This window comes from Passer domesticus, chromosome 4 (assembly GCF_036417665.1).
Source record: "Passer domesticus isolate bPasDom1 chromosome 4, bPasDom1.hap1, whole genome shotgun sequence".
NCBI classification, from domain to species: domain Eukaryota; kingdom Metazoa; phylum Chordata; class Aves; order Passeriformes; family Passeridae; genus Passer; species Passer domesticus.
Window position 1 is genome coordinate 83,674,776 of NC_087477.1, and position 24,256 is coordinate 83,699,031.

A 24,256-nucleotide genomic window follows, 5' to 3' on the forward strand; every position below is an offset into this window, starting at 1 on the left:
GGGCTGGCAGTGTCACAGCCCAAGGCTTTGGGGCTCCTGTCCCTGCCCAGGGCTGGCAGTGTCACAGCCCAAGGCTTTGGGGCTCCTGTCCCTGCCCAGGGCTGGCAGTGTCACAGCCCAAGGCTTTGGGGCTGCTGTCCCTGTCCATGGCTGGCAGTGTCACAGCCCAAGGCTTTGGGGTTCCTGTCCCTGCCCAGGGCTGGCAGTGTCACAGCCCAAGGCTTTGGGGCTCCTGTCCCTGCCCAGGGCTGGCAGTGTCACAGCCCAAGGCTTTGGGGCTGCTGTCCCTGTCCCAGGGCTGGCAGTGTCACAGCCCAAGCCTTTGGGGCTCCTGTCCCTGCCCAGGGCTGGCAGTGTCACATCCCAGGGCTTTGGGGTTCCTGTCACAGCCCAGGGCTGGCAGTGTCACATCCCAGGGCTTTGGGGTTCCTGTCACAGCCCAGGGCTGGCAGTGTCACATCCCAGGGCTTTGGGGTTCCTGTCACAGCCCAGGGCTGGCAGTGTCAGGTCACAGAGCTGCCCCTGCTGTCACCTGCTCTGCAGCTTCAGGGGAGCCAAAAGCCATGGGAAATAACTCAAATCCTGCTTTTAACGGGAAATTCCTTCTTTTCCCCTTGCTGGCCCCAGCTGAAACTCGGAGTGTTAACCAGTGCCTGAATGCCTCAGGGAGAGCTGATCACAGAGCCAGGGCATGGCATGGGTTGGGATGGAAGGGACCCGAAAACCACCCAGCCCCAACCCCCTCGTCATGGGCAGGGACAGCTCCCGCTGGATCAGGTGTGGCTGTGGCGGGGGAATGCAGAGCTCCTCCCTCAGGGCACATGAAAGGGAGCCATGCAGGATGGCAGGGATCAGGGAGCCATGGAGGATTTCAGGGATCAGGGAGCCATGCAGGATGGCAGGGATCAGGGAGCATGGAGGGTTTCATGGATCAGGGAGCCATGCAGGATGGCAGGGATCAGGGAGCCATGGAGGATGGCAGGGATCAGGGAGCATGGAGGGTTTCAGGGATCAGAGAACCATGCAGGATTTCAGGGATCAGGGAGCCATGGAGGGTTTCAGGGATCAGGGAGCCATGCAGGATTTCAGGGATCAGTAATTACAGAGGATTTCAGGGACCAGGGATAAGGAAGTATGGAGGATTTCAGGGATCAGAGAACCATGGAGGGTTTCAGGGATCAGGAATTATGGAGGATTTCAGGGATCAGGAAGCCATGGAGGATTTCATGGATAAGGGAGCCATGGAGGATTTCATGGATAAGGGAGCCATGGAGGATTTCAGGGATCAGGGAGCCATGGAGGATTTCAGGGATCAGGGAGCCATGGAGGATTTCATGGATAAGGGAGCCATGCAGGATTTCAGGGATCAGGGAGCCATGCAGGATTTCATGGATAAGGGAGCCATGCAGGATTTCAGGGATCAGGGAGCCATGCAGGATGGCAGGGATCAGGAATTCAGGGATCAGGAATTATGGAGGATTTTGGGGATCCATGCAGATCCAAAGCTGTCCATGGAGAGGTTCATCTCATCTTCCCCACCTGCCCAGACTACGGAGCATCTCCCCAAACCTTGAGTCTGTCCTTTGAACCCAGCTGGGAACGGTTCCTGACAGACCAGCAGAGACCCCCACTGCCCTGGAGAGCTCGGGAGTGAGATGAACGGAATTCCCACGCAGGACAATCCCACCTCATTTCCTAACACAGGGCTGCCTCAAAATCCCTGATTTCAGTGGGATTTCAGTGTCCATCCACCACCAAGGGGCTCCGGCAGAGCTGGACAGGGACAAGGGACGGACACAGGGAACGGCTCCCAGTGCCAGAGGGCAGGGTTAGGACACAAGCGGCAGGAAGGTTTTATTCTCAGGAGAGGTGGCTGGAACTGGCAGGGCTGCCCGGCAGGCCGGGAGTGCCCGGCCCGGGAGGGCTGGAGGCGGCACCCCGGGCTCGGGGCTGCTGACATCGGGCACAGCTGGGACTGGAGGGTGCGGAGGGGCTTTTCCAGCCCCGCGATGCTGATCCTGTCGGACCGGACATTACGGGCAGCTTTCCCGGCACACGTTACCGCCGGCGGCTGCCCCCGGATCCCCGGCAGTGATCCGGCCGGGCTGGGCGGAGCTCCCCGGGCAGCGGAAGGTGTCGGAGCCGCTGGCAGGTCCATCCTGTCCGGCCCGGCCCCTCACGGTCCCTGACTCTCCCTCACTCTCCCTCACTGCCCCTCACGGTCACCGCCGGCCCCGCCCCCGCCTCCATCCGGGCACTTCCGCTGCCCGCCAAAAGCCCCGCGCGCGCGCGCTCCCGCGGCCCCCGCCCCGCCGCTCCCCGCCCGCCAATCACCGCGCGGGAGGCGGAGCTCGCGCCCCGGCCCCGCCCCCCTCGCTGGCCAATGGCGGCGCGGGGAGGGGGGCGGTTCCGGCGCGTGCGCGCGCGGGGCGAGCGCGAGTCCCTGGCGACCGGGGGGAGAGCGGGACCGGGGGACACGCGGGGGCAGACGGACACACGCAGGGACACACGGGGACAGGCGGCCCGCCGCCATGGAGCACGGCCAGCAGCAGCAGCAGCAGCAGGACGAGGGGGAGGAGGAGCAGCGGGCTCAGGTGAGCGCGGGGTCGGGCGGGAGCAGCCGCTCACCGACCGGAGCGGTTGTGTGCGCGTGCCCGTGTGCGCGTGCCCGTGTGCGCGTGCCCGTGTGCGCGTGCCCGTGTGCGCGTGCCCGCGGGTCCCTCACGCCGGGTCCCCGTCCTGCTGGGGCCGGGGCGCCCGGCCGGTGTCACCTCCTGCCCCGTGAGAGGGCTCTCAAGGGGTCACCCCACCCGGAAAGGGGGACCCGGCTGGCCCGAGCCCCTTCCCGGCCGCCCAGCAGGGCCCGAGCCCGGCCCGGCCCCTCGGTGTCCCCGGTCCCCCCGTGCCCTGCTGTGTCCCCGGGGCAAGGGTCACACTGGCTCCCCTGCCCTGTCCCCGGGGGAAGGCGGTGTGCTGTTGCAGTGCTGATCTCAGGCTGATAACGATGGGTTGCTCTGTTCCCCGGCCCGGGCCTGCCCCCGGCGGGCAGTGCAGCTGGCTGAGCCCCTGGCCTGCAGGGCACTCAGGGCCGGGGGCTGCACTCGGCAGTCACAGCGTGCTTTGTGTGTGTGGAAGGGAGCTTCAGACCCACCCAGTGCCCCCCTGCCACGGCAGGGACACCTCCCACTGTCCCAGGCTGCTCCAAGTCCCCTCTGACCCGGCCTGGGGCACTGCCAGGGCTCCAGGGGCAGCCACAGCTGTGCCAGGGCCTGCCCACCTGGCAGGGAAGGATTTAGTCCCAAAATCTTGTCTAAATCCCTCAGTTTTTAATTTAAAGCACTTCCCCCTTGTCCTTCCAGTATCTGCCAGTGTAAAAAGTTGTTCTTCTTTTCTAAAAGCTACTTTTAACTCCTGGGAGGTGCTGGAGGTCTCCCTGGAGCCTCCTTTTCTCCGTGGAGGATTCATCCACAGCTCTGTGCACTCAGCTGTGCTCAGATCCCTGCTGGAGCCTGGGAGGAGATCCTTGGAAGTGGTGTCCCCCCAGAGCCAGTGTCCTGCTGAGCTGGCACCTTTGAGGGCGTTGGGCAGGTCCCTGTGTGGCTCTGGCACTTGGTGGTGACTGTCCCCTGTTCTCAGAGGGAAAGTCCCGAGGTGTGACAGCCCCAGAGCCAGGAGGGGGCTCAGAGGTGCAGCAGCCACGTGAATCCTGAGGTAGCTGCCTTACCAACTTCTAGAAACCTTCCCTGCAGGAAGGACAGGCTGGTGCAGGTTCAGCCTTACCAGGACAAATAGCAAAGGGTGGGAGCAGCCATGGGAATGGCTGGGACACCCTAAAGGCAAGGCTGGCTGCTGGCCGTGGCCCTCAGTGCAGGCTCAGTGCAGTTTCCTGCAGCAGCAGGAGCTGCCCTGGCTGCTCTCAGGAGGGACAGCTTGCCATGGCAGCAGGCTGCATCCTGCACTGCTGCTCGTCCTGTGCATCCAAACAGAGATGCATTCCTGCAGAGCAGTCTCAGGGCAGTTCCCAGCCGGGGTTCCAGGCCGGGCTGCTGCAGAGCAGTGATTTCAGCTCCTTCCCTGGAGCAGCTGGCTCTGCTCGGCCCAGGCCCGTTCAGCTGGTGCCTTTTGGGTGCTGCTGCTCCCGTGCCGTTGCTGCCCGGTGTGTTTGTGTTGCCCTGGCTGTGGGTGCTGCTCTGACAACCCGAGCTGAGCGCTGGCAGTCCCAGCTGGAGCTGAGCCCAGCTCAGCCTCTGCTGCCCTGACCCCTCTGCTGTGTGCCCCTGCTCATCCTGGGGTGATTTCAGCTCACTGCAGGGGATCAGCTCTGTTGGGAGCTCCAGGCTGCCCTTTCCCAGGGGATGCTGACTCCAGCAGCAGCCCGGAGTCACTGTGCTGCTGTGCCCTGCTCACCCGTCCTGCCCTCTGGGGGGTTTGTCACACCTTGTGACAGAAGCCAGCACAGATTTACAATGGATTTGGGTTCAAATTAGCTTTAAAAACTTCTCAACACTTCCCTGAAGTTTTTGCTCACTGAGCAGAGGCTGGGAGTGATGTCCCAGTTTATGGTAATTTAAAGGTGTTCTGGACTTCAGAGTGTAACAGGGGGAGGAATTCTGTAACCCACAGACTGAGGCCTCGTACTGCCTGTACCACTCCATGTCAGCTTTGTCAGCTTTGGCCATTTCCTCCCGCAGGTTGTTTTTGATGCTGAGGAGGGTTTAAGCCCTGCCCTAACAAGTTTTTGGGTCTGCATTTAGCTAAACTTGATGTGACAAATGAGACCCAGAAGGATCAGGTTTCTGGTTTTCATTCTTAAATGCTGCAAATTGATGGCTACATGCCAGAATGGCCACAATTCCTTGAAATTCTGCTTTTTATTTTGTAAGGGTAAGTAGGAGTAGCAGACTAAGGTACCTGCTGCCAGAGTTACCTTTTATTTCAGTGGTGGATATAGGAATGAGCATTTTCCTAAAGACTGGAGGACTGTGGGGTGCAAAGTGCAGCTCTTGGAAGTATGGTTTAAATAAAGCATAAATGAAAAATCAGGGGATAGTCAGTGCTTTTCCAGGGGTCCAGAGCTGAGCGTGTGAAGGAGTGGTAGCTTCTCACTCCATGAAATAACTCAGAAATGCTGTTCAATGTTCGTGTTGGGGTTTGGGCAGCAGGCAGTCAAGGGGGCTTGGCACAGGAATGAAAATGTGATGGCAGAGCTGCCCTGGTGGCTCCAGATGAGACGTGCAGGGAGCCAGGAAGGGGCTGGGGGTGGAGGGCAGCCCCTGGGTTTGGTCATCAGCCGTGGGTGCTGCAGCGCTGTTAACCCTGCTGTCTGCTTCTCTTTGGGAATTGGGCTCCCTTCCCACAGGAGCTGAGCCAGCTGATCTTTGGAGGCCCCTTCTGACTGAGCTGCTGCATGAAACCCAAATAATCAGTTCAGAGTGAGCAGAAAGAGGAGTGCAGCTTCAGCTGGGCAGGAGTGGGGTAACCCCACAGTGCTTTGGAATGTTCCTCCTGCCCTGAGGAGCTTGGGCTGAGCTGGGTCAGCAAAGGGAGCTGGGACGAGCTGGACAGACCCCAGGCACAGACTCCAGGGACAGAGCTGGGATGAGCTGGACACAGCCCAGGGACAGAGCTGGCCAGGGACAGACCCCAGTGCACAGGGCTGGCCAGGTGTGTCTGGGGGTGCTGGGATGGCTGGTGTCACAAAAAGCCCCTCAGCTCTCTGGAAGGTGGTGATGAGTGGGAGGTGTTGGGGTCACTGCAGGGCAGGAGGTGTTGGGGTCACTGCAGGGCAGGAGGTGTTGGGGTCACTGCAAGGCAGGAGGTGTTGGGGTTTTTTTCAGGAAGGGCAGCCCGGCCAGCTGCTCCAAGCCCCCCTGGCCCTGTTGCTCTGGCCCAGTGCGTGGCCTGGTGCTGTGCTGTGCCACCCTGTGAGCAGGGGGATGTGCTGGGGGGTGGGTGACAGCTGGGGACAGTGCCAGGGCTGCCATTCACAGGGCTTGGCCAGCTGCAGTAACAGCCCCAGAGCAGCCCTGGGCTCTAGCCTGGGGAATGCAGAGCCTTGCTCACTGAGGTTAAAATCCAGGCACTTGAGCTCTGCCCTGGAGCCCAGAGCTCAGGGGAGCTGGCAGTGTCCCCTCTGCTCCAGGCTGCATTCATGAGAGCAGCACTGGCAGCTGGAGTGAAACATTCCCTCCTTGGCCTCAGCTGGGTCCTCTCCTGTTTGGGGCTCTCTGGAGTGAAACATTCCCTCCCTGGCCTCAGCTGGGTCCTCACTCCTGTTTGGGGCTCTCTGGAGTGAAACATTCCCTCCCTGGCCTCAGCTGGGTCCTCTCCTGTTTGGGGCTCTCTGGAGTGAAACATTCCCTCCTTGGCCTCAGCTGGGTCCTCACTCCTGTTTGGGGCTCTCTGGAGTGAAACATTCCCTCCCTGGCCTCAGCTGGGTCCTCTCCTGTTTGGGGCTCTCTGGAGTGAAACATTCCCTCCCTGGCCTCAGCTGGGTCCTCTCCTGTTTGGGGCTCTCTGGAGTGAAACATTCCCTCCTTGGCCTCAGCTGGGTCCTCACTCCTGTTTGGGGCTCTCTGGAGTGAAACATTCCCTCCTTGGCCTCAGCTGGGTCCTCACTCCTGTTTGGGGCTCTCTGGAGTGAAACATTCCCTCCTTGGCCTCAGCTGGGTCCTCACTCCTGTTTGGGGCTCCCTGGAGTGAAACATTCCCTCCCTGGCCTCAGCTGGGTCCTCTCCTGTTTGGGGCTCCCTGGAGTGAAACATTCCCTCCCTGGCCTCAGCTGGGTCCTCACTCCTGTTTGGGGCTCTCTGGAGTGAAACATTCCCTCCTTGGCCTCAGCTGGGTCCTCACTCCTGTTTGGGGCTCTCTGGAGTGAAACATTCCCTCCCTGGCCTCAGCTGGGTCCTCACTCCTGTTTGGGGCTCTCTGGAGTGAAACATTCCCTCCTTGGCCTCAGCTGGGTCCTCTCCTGTTTGGGGCTCTCTGGAGTGAAACATTCCCTCCCTGGCCTCAGCTGGGTCCTCTCCTGTTTGGGGCTCCCTGGAGTGAAACATTCCCTCCTTGGCCTCAGCTGGGTCCTCTCCTGTTTGGGGCTCTCTGGAGTGAAACATTCCCTCCTTGGCCTCAGCTGGGTCCTCACTCCTGTTTGGGGCTCTCTGGAGTGAAACATTCCCTCCTTGGCCTCAGCTGGGTCCTCTCCTGTTTGGGGCTCTCTGGAGTGAAACATTCCCTCCCTGGCCTCAGCTGGGTCCTCTCCTGTTTGGGGCTCTCTGGAGTGAAACATTCCCTCCTTGGCCTCAGCTGGGTCCTCACTCCTGTTTGGGGCTCTCTGGAGTGAAACATTCCCTCCCTGGCCTCAGCTGGGTCCCCTCCCTGGGGCTGCCAGGACAAGGGACAGGCCAGCAGGGTGGCCTGAGCCTGGGAAGCCCTGGGCCAGGCAGGGCTGGGCTGGGAGGAGGAAGAGGAGGCAGTGCTGCTTCCCTGCCACAACAGGCTTGGAGGAGGCAAAGGGGGGGTCCTGGAGGTGCTCAGGGGTAGAACCTGCAGACTGCAGCGTGCAGTCCCTGGGGGCAGAGGGCTGGATCCATCCCTGGTGCTCCTGCAGGATCAGTCCCTGGTGTTCACAGTCAGATCCCTGGTGTTCCCAGGTGGATCCCTACTTTCCCAGGCAGATCCCTGGTGTTTCCAGCTGGGTCCTTGTTACCCAGGTGGATCTCTGGTGTTCCCAGGCAGATCCCTCGTTCCCAGCTGGATCAACCCCTGGTGCTCCAGCAGTATCAATCCCTGGTGTTCCCAGGCAGATCCCTCGTTCCCAGCTGGATCAACCCCTGGTGCTCCAGCAGTATCAATCCCTGGTGTTCCCAGGCAGATCCCTCGTTCCCAGCTGGATCAACCCCTGGTGCTCCAGCAGTATCAATCCCTGGTGTTCCCAGGCAGATCCCTGGTTCCCAGCTGGATCCATCCCTGGTGTTCCAGCTGGCTCAATCCCTGGTGTTCCCAGGCAGATCCCTGGTTCCCAGCTGGATCCATCCCTGGTGTTCCCAGGCAGATCCCTGGTTCCCAGCTGGCTCAATCCCTGGTGTTCCCGGTGAGTCCCGTTTGTCCCTGTCCCTGCCCTGCAGCAGTGGCTGCTGACTCCCAGTGGCCCCGGGCTCTCACTGCACTGGAGCCCGGGCAGCAGAGCTGCCTTTAGCTCTGATCTGTGCTGCTGTTAGCTGTGCCAGCCCAAAGGCTGAAGCTGTACCTGCGGTGCCAGCAGTGCTCTCCAGACACAAACCATTCATTCCCTCCTGCCACCAAGGCACCTCTGAACTGCTTCTGCCTCTGAATTGTGAGCTGCTTTTGTGCAGCAACCCTTGGGCTTCCCACGGTCTGCAGGAGAGACCCGGCACAGCAGCTTGCCCAGGCTGAATTGCTGCCACATACAGTTTGGGCATGGACAGTGCCCAGAGCAGAGTGCTGGGTGTCAGTGTGGGCATGGACAGTGCCCAGAGCAGAGTGTGGGGTGTCAGTGTGGGCATGGACAGTGCCCAGAGCAGAGTGTGGGGTGTCAGTGTGGGCATGGACACTGCCCAGAGCAGAGTGTGGGGTGTCAGTGTGGGCATGGACAGTGCCCAGAGCAGAGTGTGGGGTGTCAGTGTGGGCATGGACAGTGCCCAGAGCAGAGTGTGGGGTGTCAGTGTGGGCATGGACAGTGCCCAGAGCAGAGTGTGGGGTGTCAGTGTGGGCATGGACAGTGCCCAGAGCAGAGTGTGGGGTGTCAGTGTGGGCATGGACACTGCCCAGAGCAGAGTGCTGGGTGTCAGTGTGGGCATGGACAGTGCCCAGAGCAGAGCAGAGTGTGGGGTGTCAGTGTGGGCATGGACACTGCCCAGAGCAGAGTGTGGGGTGTCAGTGTGGGCATGGACACTGCCCAGAGCAGAGTGTGGGGTGTCAGTGTGGGCATGGACAGTGCCCAGAGCAGAGCAGAGTGTGGGGTGTCAGTGTGGGCATGGACAGTGCCCAGAGCAGAGCAGAGTGTGGGGTGTCAGTGTGGGCATGGACACTGCCCAGAGCAGAGTGTGGGGTGTCAGTGTGGGCATGGACACTGCCCAGAGCAGAGTGTGGGGTGTCAGTGTGGGCATGGACAGTGCCCAGAGCAGAGTGCTGGGTGTCAGTGTGGGCATGGACAGTGCCCAGAGCAGAGCAGAGTGTGGGGTGTCAGTGTGGGCATGGACACTGCCCAGAGCAGAGTGTGGGGTGTCAGTGTGGGCATGGACACTGCCCAGAGCAGAGTGTGGGGTGTCAGTGTGGGCATGGACAGTGCCCAGAGCAGAGTGCTGGGTGTCAGTGTGGGCATGGACACTGCCCAGAGCAGAGTGTGGGGTGTCAGTGTGGGCATGGACAGTGCCCAGAGCAGAGTGCTGGGTGTCAGTGTGGGCATGGACAGTGCCCAGAGCAGAGCAGAGTGTGGGGTGTCAGTGTGGGCATGGACACTGCCCAGAGCAGAGTGTGGGGTGTCAGTGTGGGCATGGACAGTGCCCAGAGCAGAGTGTGGGGTGTCAGTGTGGGCATGGACAATGAATGCCCAGAGCAGAGTGTGGGGTGTCAGTGTGGGCATGGACAGTGCCCAGAGCAGAGTGTGGGGTGTCAGTGTGGGCATGGACAGTGGCCAGAGCAGAGTGTGGGGTGTCAGTGTGGGCATGGACAGTGCCCAGAGCAGAGTGTGGGGTGTCAGTGTGGGCATGGACACTGCCCAGAGCAGAGTGTGGGGTGTCAGTGTGGGCATGGACAGTGCCCAGAGCAGAGTGTGGGGTGTCAGTGTGGGCATGGACAGTGCCCAGAGCAGAGTGTGGGGTGTCAGTGTGGGCATGGACAGTGCCCAGAGCAGAGTGTGGGGTGTCAGTGTGGGCATGGACAATGAATGCCCAGAGCAGAGTGTGGGGTGTCAGTGTGGGCATGGACAGTGCCCAGAGCAGAGTGTGGGGTGTCAGTGTGGGCATGGACACTGCCCAGAGCAGAGTGTGGGGTGTCAGTGTGGGCATGGACAGTGCCCAGAGCAGAGTGTGGGTGTCAGTGTGGGCATGGACAGTGCCCAGAGCAGAGTGTGGGGTGTCAGTGTGGGCATGGACAGTGCCCAGAGCAGAGTGTGGGGTGTCAGTGTGGGCATGGACAGTGCCCAGAGCAGAGTGTGGGGTGTCAGTGTGGGCATGGACAGTGCCCAGAGCAGAGCAGAGTGTGGGGTGTCAGTGTGGGCATGGACACTGCCCAGAGCAGAGTGTGGGGTGTCAGTGTGGGCATGGACACTGCCCAGAGCAGAGTGTGGGGTGTCAGTGTGGGCATGGACACTGCCCAGAGCAGAGTGTGGGGTGTCAGTGTGGGCATGGACAGTGCCCAGAGCAGAGCAGAGTGTGGGGTGTCAGTGTGGGCATGGACAGTGCCCAGAGCAGAGCAGAGTGTGGGGTGTCAGTGTGGGCATGGACACTGCCCAGAGCAGAGTGTGGGGTGTCAGTGTGGTCATGGACACTGCCCAGAGCAGAGTGTGGGGTGTCAGTGTGGGCATGGACAGTGCCCAGAGCAGAGTGCTGGGTGTCAGTGTGGGCATGGACAGTGCCCAGAGCAGAGCAGAGTGTGGGGTGTCAGTGTGGGCATGGACACTGCCCAGAGCAGAGTGTGGGGTGTCAGTGTGGGCATGGACAGTGCCCAGAGCAGAGTGTGGGGTGTCAGTGTGGGCATGGACAGTGCCCAGAGCAGAGTGCTGGGTGTCAGTGTGGGCATGGACAGTGCCCAGAGCAGAGCAGAGTGTGGGGTGTCAGTGTGGGCATGGACACTGCCCAGAGCAGAGTGTGGGGTGTCAGTGTGGGCATGGACAGTGCCCAGAGCAGAGTGTGGGGTGTCAGTGTGGGCATGGACAGTGCCCAGAGCAGAGTGTGGGGTGTCAGTGTGGGCATGGACAATGAATGCCCAGAGCAGAGTGTGGGGTGTCAGTGTGGGCATGGACAGTGCCAAGAGCAGAGTGTGGGGTGTCAGTGTGGGCATGGACAGTGCCCAGAGCAGAGTGTGGGGTGTCAGTGTGGGCATGGACACTGCCCAGAGCAGAGTGTGGGGTGTCAGTGTGGGCATGGACAGTGCCCAGAGCAGAGTGTGGGTGTCAGTGTGGGCATGGACAGTGCCCAGAGCAGAGTGTGGGGTGTCAGTGTGGGCATGGACAGTGCCCAGAGCAGAGTGTGGGGTGTCAGTGTGGGCATGGACAATGAATGCCCAGAGCAGAGTGTGGGGTGTCAGTGTGGGCATGGACAGTGCCCAGAGCAGAGTGTGGGGTGTCAGTGTGGGCATGGACAATGAATGCCCAGAGCAGAGTGTGGGGTGTCAGTGTGGGCATGGACAGTGCCCAGAGCAGAGTGTGGGGTGTCAGTGTGGGCATGGACAGTGGCCAGAGCAGAGTGTGGGGTGTCAGTGTGGGCATGGACAGTGCCCAGAGCAGAGTGTGGGGTGTCAGTGTGGGCATGGACAGTGCCCAGAGCAGAGTGTGGGGTGTCAGTGTGGGCATGGACACTGCCCAGAGCAGAGTGTGGGGTGTCAGTGTGGGCATGGACAGTGCCCAGAGCAGAGTGTGGGGTGTCAGTGTGGGCATGGACAATGAATGCCCAGAGCAGAGTGTGGGGTGTCAGTGTGGGCATGGACAGTGCCCAGAGCAGAGTGTGGGGTGTCAGTGTGGGCATGGACAGTGCCCAGAGCAGAGTGTGGGGTGTCAGTGTGGGCATGGACAGTGCCCAGAGCAGAGTGTGGGGTGTCAGTGTGGGCATGGACACTGCCCAGAGCAGAGCAGAGTGTGGGGTGTCAGTGTGGGCATGGACAGTGCCCAGAGCAGAGTGTGGGGTGTCAGTGTGGGCATGGACAATGAATGCCCAGAGCAGAGTGTGGGGTGTCAGTGTGGGCATGGACAGTGCCCAGAGCAGAGTGTGGGGTGTCAGTGTGGGCATGGACAGTGCCCAGAGCAGAGTGTGGGGTGTCAGTGTGGGCATGGACAGTGCCCAGAGCAGAGTGTGGGGTGTCAGTGTGGGCATGGACACTGCCCAGAGCAGAGTGTGGGGTGTCAGTGTGGGCATGGACACTGCCCAGAGCAGAGTGTGGGGTGTCAGTGTGGGCATGGACAGTGCCCAGAGCAGAGTGTGGGGTGTCAGTGTGGGCATGGACAGTGCCCAGAGCAGAGTGTGGGGTGTCAGTGTGGGCATGGACACTGCCCAGAGCAGAGTGTGGGGTGTCAGTGTGGGCATGGACAGTGCCCAGAGCAGAGTGTGGGGTGTCAGTGTGGGCATGGACAATGAATGCCCAGAGCAGAGTGTGGGGTGTCAGTGTGGGCATGGACAATGCCCAGAGCAGAGTGTGGGGTGTCAGTGTGGGCATGGACAGTGCCCAGAGCAGAGTGTGGGGTGTCAGTGTGGGCATGGACAGTGCCCAGAGCAGAGTGCTGGGTGTCAGTGTGGGCATGGACACTGCCCAGAGCAGAGTGCTGGGTGTCAGTGTGGGCATGGACAATGAATGCCCAGAGCAGAGTGTGGGGTGTCAGTGTGGGCATGGACAGTGCCCAGAGCAGAGTGTGGGGTGTCAGTGTGGGCATGGACAATGAATGCCCAGAGCAGAGTGTGGGGTGTCAGTGTGGGCATGGACAATGAATGCCCAGAGCAGAGTGTGGGGTGTCAGTGTGGGCATGGACAATGCCCAGAGCAGAGTGTGGGGTGTCAGTGTGGGCATGGACACTGCCCAGAGCAGAGTGTGGGGTGTCAGTGTGGGCATGGACAGTGCCCAGAGCAGAGTGTGGGGTGTCAGTGTGGGCATGGACACTGCCCAGAGCAGAGTGTGGGGTGTCAGTGTGGGCATGGACAGTGCCCAGAGCAGAGTGTGGGGTGTCAGTGTGGGCATGGACAGTGCCCAGAGCAGAGTGTGGGGTGTCAGTGTGGGCATGGACAGTGCCCAGAGCAGAGTGTGGGGTGTCAGTGTGGGCATGGACACTGCCCAGAGCAGAGTGTGGGGTGTCAGTGTGGGCATGGACACTGCCCAGAGCAGAGTGTGGGTGTCAGTGTGGGCATGGACAGTGCCCAGAGCAGAGTGTGGGGTGTCAGTGTGGGCATGGACAGTGCCCAGAGCAGAGTGTGGGGTGTCAGTGTGGGCATGGACAGTGCCCAGAGCAGAGTGTGGGGTGTCAGTGTGGGCATGGACAGTGCCCAGAGCAGAGTGTGGGGTGTCAGTGTGGGCATGGACAGTGCCCAGAGCAGAGTGTGGGGTGTCAGTGTGGGCATGGACAGTGCCCAGAGCAGAGTGTGGGGTGTCAGTGTGGGCATGGACACTGCCCAGAGCAGAGTGTGGGGTGTCAGTGTGGGCATGGACACTGCCCAGAGCAGAGTGTGGGGTGTCAGTGTGGGCATGGACAGTGCCCAGAGCAGAGTGCTGGGTGTCAGTGTGGGCATGGACAGTGCCCAGAGCAGAGCAGAGTGTGGGGTGTCAGTGTGGGCATGGACACTGCCCAGAGCAGAGTGTGGGGTGTCAGTGTGGGCATGGACAGTGCCCAGAGCAGAGTGTGGGGTGTCAGTGTGGGCATGGACAGTGCCCAGAGCAGAGTGCTGGGTGTCAGTGTGGGCATGGACAGTGCCCAGAGCAGAGCAGAGTGTGGGGTGTCAGTGTGGGCATGGACACTGCCCAGAGCAGAGTGTGGGGTGTCAGTGTGGGCATGGACAGTGCCCAGAGCAGAGTGTGGGGTGTCAGTGTGGGCATGGACAGTGCCCAGAGCAGAGTGTGGGGTGTCAGTGTGGGCATGGACAATGAATGCCCAGAGCAGAGTGTGGGGTGTCAGTGTGGGCATGGACAGTGCCCAGAGCAGAGTGTGGGGTGTCAGTGTGGGCATGGACAGTGCCCAGAGCAGAGTGTGGGGTGTCAGTGTGGGCATGGACACTGCCCAGAGCAGAGTGTGGGGTGTCAGTGTGGGCATGGACAGTGCCCAGAGCAGAGTGTGGGTGTCAGTGTGGGCATGGACAGTGCCCAGAGCAGAGTGTGGGGTGTCAGTGTGGGCATGGACAGTGCCCAGAGCAGAGTGTGGGGTGTCAGTGTGGGCATGGACAATGAATGCCCAGAGCAGAGTGTGGGGTGTCAGTGTGGGCATGGACAGTGCCCAGAGCAGAGTGTGGGGTGTCAGTGTGGGCATGGACAGTGGCCAGAGCAGAGTGTGGGGTGTCAGTGTGGGCATGGACAGTGCCCAGAGCAGAGTGTGGGGTGTCAGTGTGGGCATGGACAGTGCCCAGAGCAGAGTGTGGGGTGTCAGTGTGGGCATGGACACTGCCCAGAGCAGAGTGTGGGGTGTCAGTGTGGGCATGGACAGTGCCCAGAGCAGAGTGTGGGGTGTCAGTGTGGGCATGGACAGTGCCCAGAGCAGAGTGTGGGGTGTCAGTGTGGGCATGGACAGTGCCCAGAGCAGAGTGTGGGGTGTCAGTGTGGGCATGGACACTGCCCAGAGCAGAGTGTGGGGTGTCAGTGTGGGCATGGACAGTGCCCAGAGCAGAGTGTGGGGTGTCAGTGTGGGCATGGACAATGAATGCCCAGAGCAGAGTGTGGGGTGTCAGTGTGGGCATGGACACTGCCCAGAGCAGAGTGTGGGGTGTCAGTGTGGGCATGGACACTGCCCAGAGCAGAGTGTGGGGTGTCAGTGTGGGCATGGACAATGCCCAGAGCAGAGTGTGGGGTGTCAGTGTGGGCATGGACAGTGCCCAGAGCAGAGTGTGGGGTGTCAGTGTGGGCATGGACAGTGCCCAGAGCAGAGTGTGGGGTGTCAGTGTGGGCATGGACACTGCCCAGAGCAGAGTGTGGGGTGTCAGTGTGGGCATGGACAGTGCCCAGAGCAGAGTGTGGGGTGTCAGTGTGGGCATGGACAATGAATGCCCAGAGCAGAGTGTGGGGTGTCAGTGTGGGCATGGACAATGCCCAGAGCAGAGTGTGGGGTGTCAGTGTGGGCATGGACACTGCCCAGAGCAGAGTGTGGGGTGTCAGTGTGGGCATGGACAGTGCCCAGAGCAGAGTGTGGGGTGTCAGTGTGGGCATGGACACTGCCCAGAGCAGAGTGTGGGGTGTCAGTGTGGGCATGGACAGTGCCCAGAGCAGAGTGTGGGGTGTCAGTGTGGGCATGGACAGTGCCCAGAGCAGAGTGTGGGGTGTCAGTGTGGGCATGGACAGTGCCCAGAGCAGAGTGTGGGGTGTCAGTGTGGGCATGGACACTGCCCAGAGCAGAGTGTGGGGTGTCAGTGTGGGCATGGACAGTGCCCAGAGCAGAGTGTGGGGTGTCAGTGTGGGCATGGACAGTGCCCAGAGCAGAGTGTGGGGTGTCAGTGTGGGCATGGACAGTGTCCAGAGCAGAGTGTGGGGTGTCCCTCCCGTGTGACAAACACCAGGGCAGGAGGGAGCAGCCCCAGGCGGTGCCAGGGGAGGTCTGGGTTGGGTGTTGGGGAAGATCCCTGCCCCAAAGGGGTGTCAGCCTGGGGCAGGGAGTGCTGGAGGCTCGTGTGGGGCTGGCAGGGCTGGGCTGGGCTGCACTGAGAAACCAGGGTGTGTTTCTGCTGTCCTGGCAGATCAGGTGGCTGCCATCAGTTGTCTGGGGAGATCTCTTTCCCTTCTCTCCCTGGGTGTTTGCTTTGTTCTCTGTGTTCTGCTGTGGGGTGTTCTCAGTGCTCTGTGGGCCACAGTGACATAAGGAGAGCTAGCCTGGATGTTGAAGGCACTTCAGAACCCAGTAATGTTCATATTTCTGCCCATGAGCTGCAGCCTGGTTCAGAGCTGCTTCTCAACTCTCCAATTCATGGCTCTGTGTGCTGTGGGGGTGGCTGTAGTTGTTCAGCTTTATTTCTGTCTTCACCCCTCTTTATGTATTTAGCAGCAGAAGCGATGTGTTGAATTTCAGGAAGAAAAACGTTGTTGAATTTCCTTCATTTGATTTAAATCATGTGGGAGCCCTCAGAGATGATTACACTCATTTAGTAAATCCTTGCTCCTGCCTGGTTCTGTGCCCTGGCACAGCCAGTGCTGCTGTGGGGCAGTTTCTCACCCGGGTTATCTCCTCGGGTGCTCTCTGGAGTGGGGGTTAGAGCTGGAATGATGCAGCAGTGTGCTGCTGCTCCCCTGGCAGGCCCTGCACAGGAGGGGTTATTCCTGGCTGGGTTATCCAGGGAGCTGCCCCTGGAGCTCGGGGAGGCACAGCTGAGGCTGGAGAGCCTGCTGGCTGGGAAGTGTCCAGGAGGGAATGAGCTTTGCTGAAGGTTATGGTGGGGTCCCCATCCCTGGAGGTGTGCAGGGAAGGGCTGGAGGTGGCACCCAGAGCTCTGGGCAGGGGACACGGGGGCAGTGGGCACAGGAGAGCTCCTGCAGCCCCAGGGACCCCAGGGCTCCATCGTGCTCTTACTTCAGTGCCTCAGGCATGGTTGGCTGCTGATCCTCTGCAGAGCATCACACTGGGATAAAGGCAGTGCAGGGGGAATGCAGAACTTATGCAAAACTTGGCATTTGGCTTTCTTTGAAGGAAATTTTGGATGGGTAAACTCCAAAGGAGTCTTAGCTCTTTTTCTGGTGTGATTTTTGTGGAATATATTGGTGCTGTAGAATCCCAGGATGGTTTGGGTGGAGGGGACCTTAAATTCCATCCTGTGCCACCCTTGACATGGGATAAATGAATCCCAGAATGGTTTGAGTTTGGAGGGACCCTAAATCCCACCAGTGCCACCCCTGCCATGGCAGGGACACCTCCCACTGTCCCAGGCTGCTCCCAGTGTCCAGCCTGGCCTGGGCACTGCCAGGGATCCAGGGGCAGCCACAGCCAATCTGAGAATTCCAGCCCAGCCCCTGCCCACCCTCCCAGCCAGCAATTCCTTGCCCAGATCCCAGCCCAGTCTGCCCTTTCCCTGTGTCCTGTCCCTGCAGGCCTTGGCCCCAGTCCCTAGCTGAACCAGTCTGGGGGCCCTGGGCACGGTCCCAGTGGTGTGCCAAGGGCTGATCAGTTCAAATGCCCACGCTGGGCTGGGGAGTTGCTGGCTCTGCTGGCATTGCAGCTGGCTGCTGCAGAGCTGGGGTGCTGGGATTGCTCCCTGGTTTCAGGGCTCTTGGCTCGTTGGGTGCTGGTTTTCCAGGGCTGGTGCCTTCCTGGGGGGATCAGGATTGGTTGTGAGGTTTCCTTTCACAGGCAGTCTCTGGGTGTGATGCTGCAGGTGTTTTCTGTGGTGCAGTGGAGAATTCCTGACTAATTACAAATATATTCCTTTCTCTTTCTCTCTCTTCATCTCCCTTGCACCACCCACCCCCAAACCAAGCCCCTTCCTCTGCCAGCCCCAGGAGCACTGCAGGCACTTCTGGAGTTTAGGGGCATTTGGGGAAGAAATGGTGACAAACTGAGGTGGAAATGGGAATTAGCAAACCTGGCTGGAGCTGGAGTGTTCTGTAGTATTCTCTGGCATCCTGTGTTTCTCCTTCCTTACGCAAGAAGGAAGGGTATTCCTGTTACATCTGTGAGGGGCATGCTGCAAACCCCTCTGGTGCTGATGAAGTGTTTATTCCAGCTCGGGGTTCACCTGCTCGTCCAGCTGGAGAGCCCTTGGCTTGTGGGAGTTCTCTGTGTTTGTCTCTCACCACGTGTGGGCAGAGAGAAACGGGATTTTGGGGCATCCCATAAACAGTGTGCGTCCTGGGGCTCAGGGAAACGGGATTTTGGAACATCCATAAACAGTGTGTGTCCTGGGGCTCAGGGAAACGGGATTTTGGAACATCCCATAAACAGTGTGCGTCCTGGGGCTCAGGGAAACGGGATTTTGGAATATCCCATAAACAGTGTGTGTCCTGGGGCTCAGGGAAACGGGATTTTGGGGCATCCCATAAACAGTGTGCATCCTGGGGGCTCAGGGAAACGGGATTTTGGAACATCCCATAAACAGTGTGCATCCTGGGGGCTCAGAGAACAGGATTTTGGGGCATCCATAAACAGTGTGCATCCTGGGGGCTCAGGGAAACGGGATTTTGGAATATCCCATAAACAGTGTGCATCCTGGGGGCTCAGGGAAACGGGATTTTGGAATATCCCATAAACAGTGTGCATCCTGGGGGCTCAGAGAACAGGATTTTGGGGCATCCATAAACAGTGTGCATCCTGGGGGCTCAGGGAAACAGGATTTTGGAATATCCCATAAACAGTGTGCATCCTGGGGCTCAGGGAAACGGGATTTTGGAACATCCCATAAACAGTGTGCATCCTGGGGCTCAGGGAAACGGGATTTTGGAACATCCCATAAACAGTGTGCATCCTGGGGGCTCAGAGAAATGGGATTTTGGAACATCCCATAAACAGTGTGCATCCTGGGGCTCAGAGAACAGGATTTTGGGGCATCCATAAACAGTGTGCATCCTGGGGCTCAGAGAACAGGATTTTGGGGCATCCATAAACAGTGTGCATCCTGGGGCTCAGGGAAACGGGATTTTGGAATATCCCATAAACAGTGTGCATCCTGGGGCTCAGGGAAACGGGATTTTGGGGCATCCCATAAACAGTGTGCATCCTGGGGGCTCAGGGAAACGGGATTTTGGAACATCCCATAAACAGTGTGCATCCTGGGGGCTCAGAGAACAGGATTTTGGGGCATCCATAAACAGTGTGCATCCTGGGGGCTCAGGGAAACGGGATTTTGGAATATCCCATAAACAGTGTGCATCCTGGGGGCTCAGGGAAACGGGATTTTGGAATATCCCATAAACAGTGTGCATCCTGGGGGCTCAGAGAACAGGATTTTGGGGCATCCATAAACAGTGTGCATCCTGGGGGCTCAGGGAAACAGGATTTTGGAATATCCCATAAACAGTGTGCATCCTGGGGCTCAGGGAAACGGGATTTTGGAACATCCCATAAACAGTGTGCATCCTGGGGCTCAGGGAAACGGGATTTTGGAACATCCCATAAACAGTGTGCATCCTGGGGGCTCAGAGAAATGGGATTTTGGAACATCCCATAAACAGTGTGCATCCTGGGGCTCAGAGAACAGGATTTTGGGGCATCCATAAACAGTGTGCATCCTGGGGCTCAGGGAAACGGGATTTTGGAATATCCCATAAACAGTGTGCATCCTGGGGGCTCAGGGAAACGGGATTTTGGAATATCCCATAAACAGTGTGCGTCCTGGGGCTCAGGGAAACGGGATTTTGGAATATCCCATAAACAGTGTGCATCCTGGGGGCTCAGGGAAACGGGATTTTGGAACATCCCATAAACAGTGTGCATCCTGGGGGCTCAGAGAACAGGATTTTGGGGCATCCATAAACAGTGTGCATCCTGGGGGCTCAGGGAAACGGGATTTTGGAATATCCCATAAACAGTGTGCATCCTGGGGCTCAGAGAAACGGGATTTTGGAACATCCCATAAACAGTGTGCATCCTGGGGCTCAGGGAAACGGGATTTTGGAACATCCCATAAACAGTGTGTGTCCTGGGGCTCAGAGAAACGGGATTTTGGAACATCCCATAAACAGTGTGCATCCTGGGGCTCAGAGAAACGGGATTTTGGAACATCCCATAAACAGTGTGCATCCTGGGGCTCAGGGAAATGGGATTTTGGGGCATCCATAAACAGTGTGCATCCTGGGGCTCAGGGAAACGGGATTTTGGAATATCCCATAAACAATTTGTGGGTCCCACTCCAATGCATCTCTGCCAGTTCTATTTCTCCAAAGTGTCCAGTCTCATTTGCAAAGCCATCCTTTAAAACTTGTGTCCAGCTCCATTTCTCAGTGTCTGTCCTGTTCCCTGGCATTTCTGAGTCAGCATTTCTTGTCTCAGTTTGCACACTGGGGGAGCCTTGTGTCAGGCTCTGAGAATTCCCTACAAATCCATTTCCCACATTTCCCCCTCTCTCTTGAATGGAAAAAAAATCCATTTCCCACACCTGGTGGGGAGAAGGTGTTCCGCTGCTTTTCCAGGCAGGAATCCCATTCCACTTCAATTCCTGCCCTCAAAGTATGGAGATATTTATACATCATAATAGAGAAATCAACCTGGGCTTGTTTGAAGATATTTACATAAGATGCCTTTTAAAATATAGTTTAAATCATTAATATAAATAAAATCGAGTCTTAATGAAATAATAAATAAGCATGAAAATAAATTTAAAATAAAGTAAACATTAATATAAATAAACATTAAAATGAACATGAAAATAAGCATTAAAAAGAAATTTAAGATAGTACTGGGAAGCCCAGCAAGGCCGGGCTGTGAAGCAGGCAGGGTGACGCCAGGAGCTGACCATGGTGCTGAGTTCGGGGTTTATTTATTATACAACGGGCATTTACACGGAATGGGGAATGGGGGGTCTGTGTCCCCCAAAGGGACTGGCTGTGTGCACGCAGTGGTGTGAGGTGTGGGGCTGAAGTGGGGAGGGGGCTGCCTGCTGCAGTGCTTGTGAGTCCTGAGGGGCTGGAGCCCAGCCCTCCTCCTGGGGATGGCCTGACTATTCCGTGTATTCCGTGTATTCCATTGTCCCTGGGGCTGAGCACACACTGAAGTACAATAATCTGTGTTTTTAACTGGCAAATGATCCCTTTTAGCCCATTGCCAGCACTGCCCCTGCCCCGCTTGGAGGGAGGAGCTGCAGCAGCAGGATCCAGGAGTGCAGGAGCACTGGGGTATCCCTGGGAGCACTGGGGTATCCCTGGGGTGTCTCTGAGGTCAGCCATCCCTGGGGCGTCCCTGAGACATCCCTGGGAGCAAAGGGGTGTCCGTGGAAGCAGTGAGGTGTCCCTGGGGGCAGTGTGGTGTCCCTAGGATCAGCCATCCCTGGGTGTCCCTGGGAGCAGTGGGGTGTCCCTGGGGTGTCCCTGGGGGCAGGGGCTGTCCCTGGGATCAGCCATCCCTGGGTGTCCCTGGGAGCAGTGGGGTGTCCCTGGGGTGTCCCTGGGAGCAGTGGGGTGTCCCTGGGGTGTCCCTGGGGGCAGGGGCTGTCCCTGGGATCAGCCATCCCTGGGTGTCCCTGGGGTGTCCCTGGGATCAGCCACCCCTCAGTAGAGTGCTGCTGCCAGGGTGTGTGCTGAGCTGGTCCGGCCTGGGCTGAGCATTAATTACGTGGTTGCCATTAACAGGAGGTGCTGTATGTGGAGGGCAGGCCTTGCACTGTGGTGCAGTCTCAGGGGATGTGCTGGATGTGCTGCCAGGTGTTGAATTGCTCTGAGAATTCCCTCAGCTCTCAGGTGTCCAGAGGCTGAGCATTATCAGCCTGGTCTGAATCAAAAAGCTGCAATTCCAGCTGTCTGTGCAAAAGCTGTGGCTCACAGCAGCCCTGTGGGAAGGAGCTGTGAGGACACAGGGCAGCCCTGGGCTGGGGAAGGAGCTGTGAGGACACAGGGCAGCCCTGGGCTGGGGAAGGAGCTGTGAGGACACAGGGCAGCCCTGTGGGAAGGAGCTGTGAGGACACAGGGCAGCCCTGTGGGAAGGAGCTGTGAGGACACAGGGCAGCCCTGGGCTGTGGGGAGGAGTGTGAGGCTCACACAGCTGCCTGTGCCCACAGCTGTCAGCTGCAGTCAGGCCTGGGGACCCTTTAATTTTGGTTACAAGGCATTATATACTTTGCTGAGCATCTTAATACAGCAGAACCAATCTATACCTTGACTTTTACCTATAGCCTATCATAACTCCTGTAATTACCATATCCATGTCACTATTCTCCAGTCACTAAATGTTAGTACATTACAGTTTAAGCTAGAAATTGTCTTTCAGTTTTCTTGCAGTGAAAAATTCTGAGACCCTTTTTTTACTTGCAACATCTGCTGACTTGTTTGCCTGTGCTATCTTTCTGCTTGGTGAAAACATCTTCTTGTTTGGGGTAGGTTTATCCTTTTTTCTAAGTGATAAAACCCCCTTCTAATTAACACACCCTTTGTCTCCTTGGTTATCCAGTAAGACTGGCTCAGCAATTTTTTCTTCTGTATCAAAACTTGCTTCCATCTCTATTCCTTTTTCAGATTCTGCACTCAAAAATCTTTCTGCTAAGCATCCATATCTGTGAGACTTTCTTGTCCCACTTTCATCCTTGCTCACAATGATGATGATGATGATGACGGAGCAGTGTTTCCTCCCCCAGGAGCCGTGGTTCTGGCTGGCAGCAGAGCTGGGGAGCAGCTGCTCCTGGGACACCAAGCTGGGCCTGAGCTGTGCCAGGAGGGAGCTGTCGGAGCTGCCCACGCTGGAGGAAGGGCTGCTGTCCTCAGCAGAAGCTTCTGGAGCTCCAGCCTCACCCCTGGGTATGTCCAAAGGGATTGCTGCTCAATGGATCTTTCACTGCTCAGGCAGTCCCAGCCTGCATTTGACCTTCCTTCAGTGAGACATGAGGTTTGTGGAGTGTGTTTGGGTGATTTTGTCATCAAAGCCCCCCTCAAGATGAGCTGCAGGGTTTGTGTGCCTTGCCTGGATCCTCTGACATGAACAGGGTCCTTTTGTGCAGGTAAAGCTGTGCTTTGTTTTCCTGTGAGTTCAGAACGAGCCTGAGTGCAGCTGCCACCCCTGGCAGTGTCCAGGGCCTCTGGCAGGTGTCCATGGCAGGGGCAGGAATGGAATATCTCTGAAATATCTGTAAATTCCCCTCCACCCCAGCCAGTCCATGGTTCCTCACTGCTGCCCCTGGTTTGGGTGCAGTTTCTGTTCTGCTGCTGGGATTTGCAGTGCTAACACTCCAGCCAAGGCCACTGCTGCTTCCCATCCCAGCAGTCAGTCAGAGAAGGCTTGAGATGCACCAGCATTTATTGTTTCACCTTTGTGCTTCCTTGCTTCCATTCATTTCCAGGTGGAGCCAGAGCCCCCTGGTCAAACACAGCCTGGAAATGCAGTTTCTCAGCCCAGGGCTTCTTTTTGCATTGATCCCTGTGCAGAGCCAGGGTCCCTGCCCATGAGGATATTCCCTTTTTGACTCACCTTTCCAGGGAGTGCCTGCAGTTGGTGAATGGAGGTGCCTGTCACTGCACAGTGGTGTTTCTTCACAAGCACACACAATTCCTGAGGCAGAAAACATAATTGTGGTATTTTCTGTTTTGTGCTTGCAGTTAAGTGCACCTTGAGCTGTGCAGTTTGCCATTCCCTGCCTGTGTGCAGCTGCTTTGGGGTTTTGTTTGGAGTTAAACACCACTTGAAGGGCATGGAGTTAAAACTGCCTTGGGAATTTCTTCACAGCAGCTCCTGAGGGGTTTATGAATTTGACTTTTATTTTTTTAATGCAAAGGTTTTGGTCGTTTCCATCAGTTTTTGAGATGATTTTGCTCCATCCTTGGTGAAGGAGCCTGCATGAGGAGAAGGAACATCTTGGGTGGATTCTGGTTCATCCCAAACCCTCGAGGCTCAGTCCCTGCCACTGTGGGTGTCACCCTGGTGGCTGTCCCTGGTGTCTGTAACACTTACTGCAAAGGTTAAATTGCCTTTTGGTAACTTCTGGTTCTGCCCCTCCTGCCAGGTCTGTTTTACACAACCCAGGGCAGGTGGAGAGGGGAGAGGGAGCACAGCACAGGCTGGCTTCACTCACAGCACCAGGGAGCTGCTGCCTGCTGAGCATTTGCAGCCCCTGGGAGATGTTTTGGAAGGGTTTTTCTCCTTCATGGAATGGAAGCCATCCTGGGCTGCCTCAGAGCTGGGTCTGCAGGAAGTGTGGTGGTTAAAAGCTGTGTGTGCATCACAGGCACTTGGTGGAGAGTGAATAAATCCCATTTCTGTAGGAAAGGAGGTTCAGAGCTCAGGAAGTGGGAGGACACGGAGGGTTGGCTGTGCCTTGTCCCTGCCACCCTCTGGGCAGGATTCCTGTGCTTCAGGTGCCTTAGAGCCCTTTTCCCCACTGTTGTTATTTGCAGAACTGGAAGCCATTTAATCAAGGAAAACTTCTTGATATTTGTGCAGCTTTGAGTTTGCAGTGCAGCTGGAATTAAGGAGCAAGCAAAGGCTCTGTGGTGTGCTAAAAGCTGTGAGAAGCCTCTCCTGTGCTGTTTGATCTGCTGCTCTCTGGGGATGGGCTGCAGGCTTTGTGTGTGCTCTGAATTCCCAGGTACAGGAGCAGAGCTGGGAGGGAAGGAAGCCCTAGCTGCAGTACTCACTTATTTCTTCTTCTCCTCCTCACAAAGTGTCTTGGATTTCGTGTCAGGAGGGGAGGAGTGACAATGACAGTTGTACTGAAGTGCTCCTGCTGCTCTGTGGAACAGCTTGACAGAGCCGAGGCTTTGTTTTTGTTTTGCCTTCCTT

At 57.9% G+C, this 24,256-nt stretch overlaps 1 protein-coding gene across 1 annotated transcript in view; it reads left to right on the forward strand.

Moving 5' to 3' along the window:
* The first annotated feature begins 2,405 nt into the window (after positions 1-2,405).
* The window catches only part of LOC135299852 (collagen alpha-1(I) chain-like), a 45,033-nt gene continuing 23,182 nt past the window's right edge, over positions 2,406-24,256 (forward strand). Inside the window, exons 1-2 of the mRNA XM_064419281.1 lie at positions 2,406-2,594; positions 22,122-22,281. Coding sequence (XP_064275351.1) covers positions 2,532-2,594; positions 22,122-22,281 — 223 coding nt within the window. The 5' untranslated portion in view covers positions 2,406-2,531. The remainder of the gene's footprint in view (positions 2,595-22,121; positions 22,282-24,256) is intronic.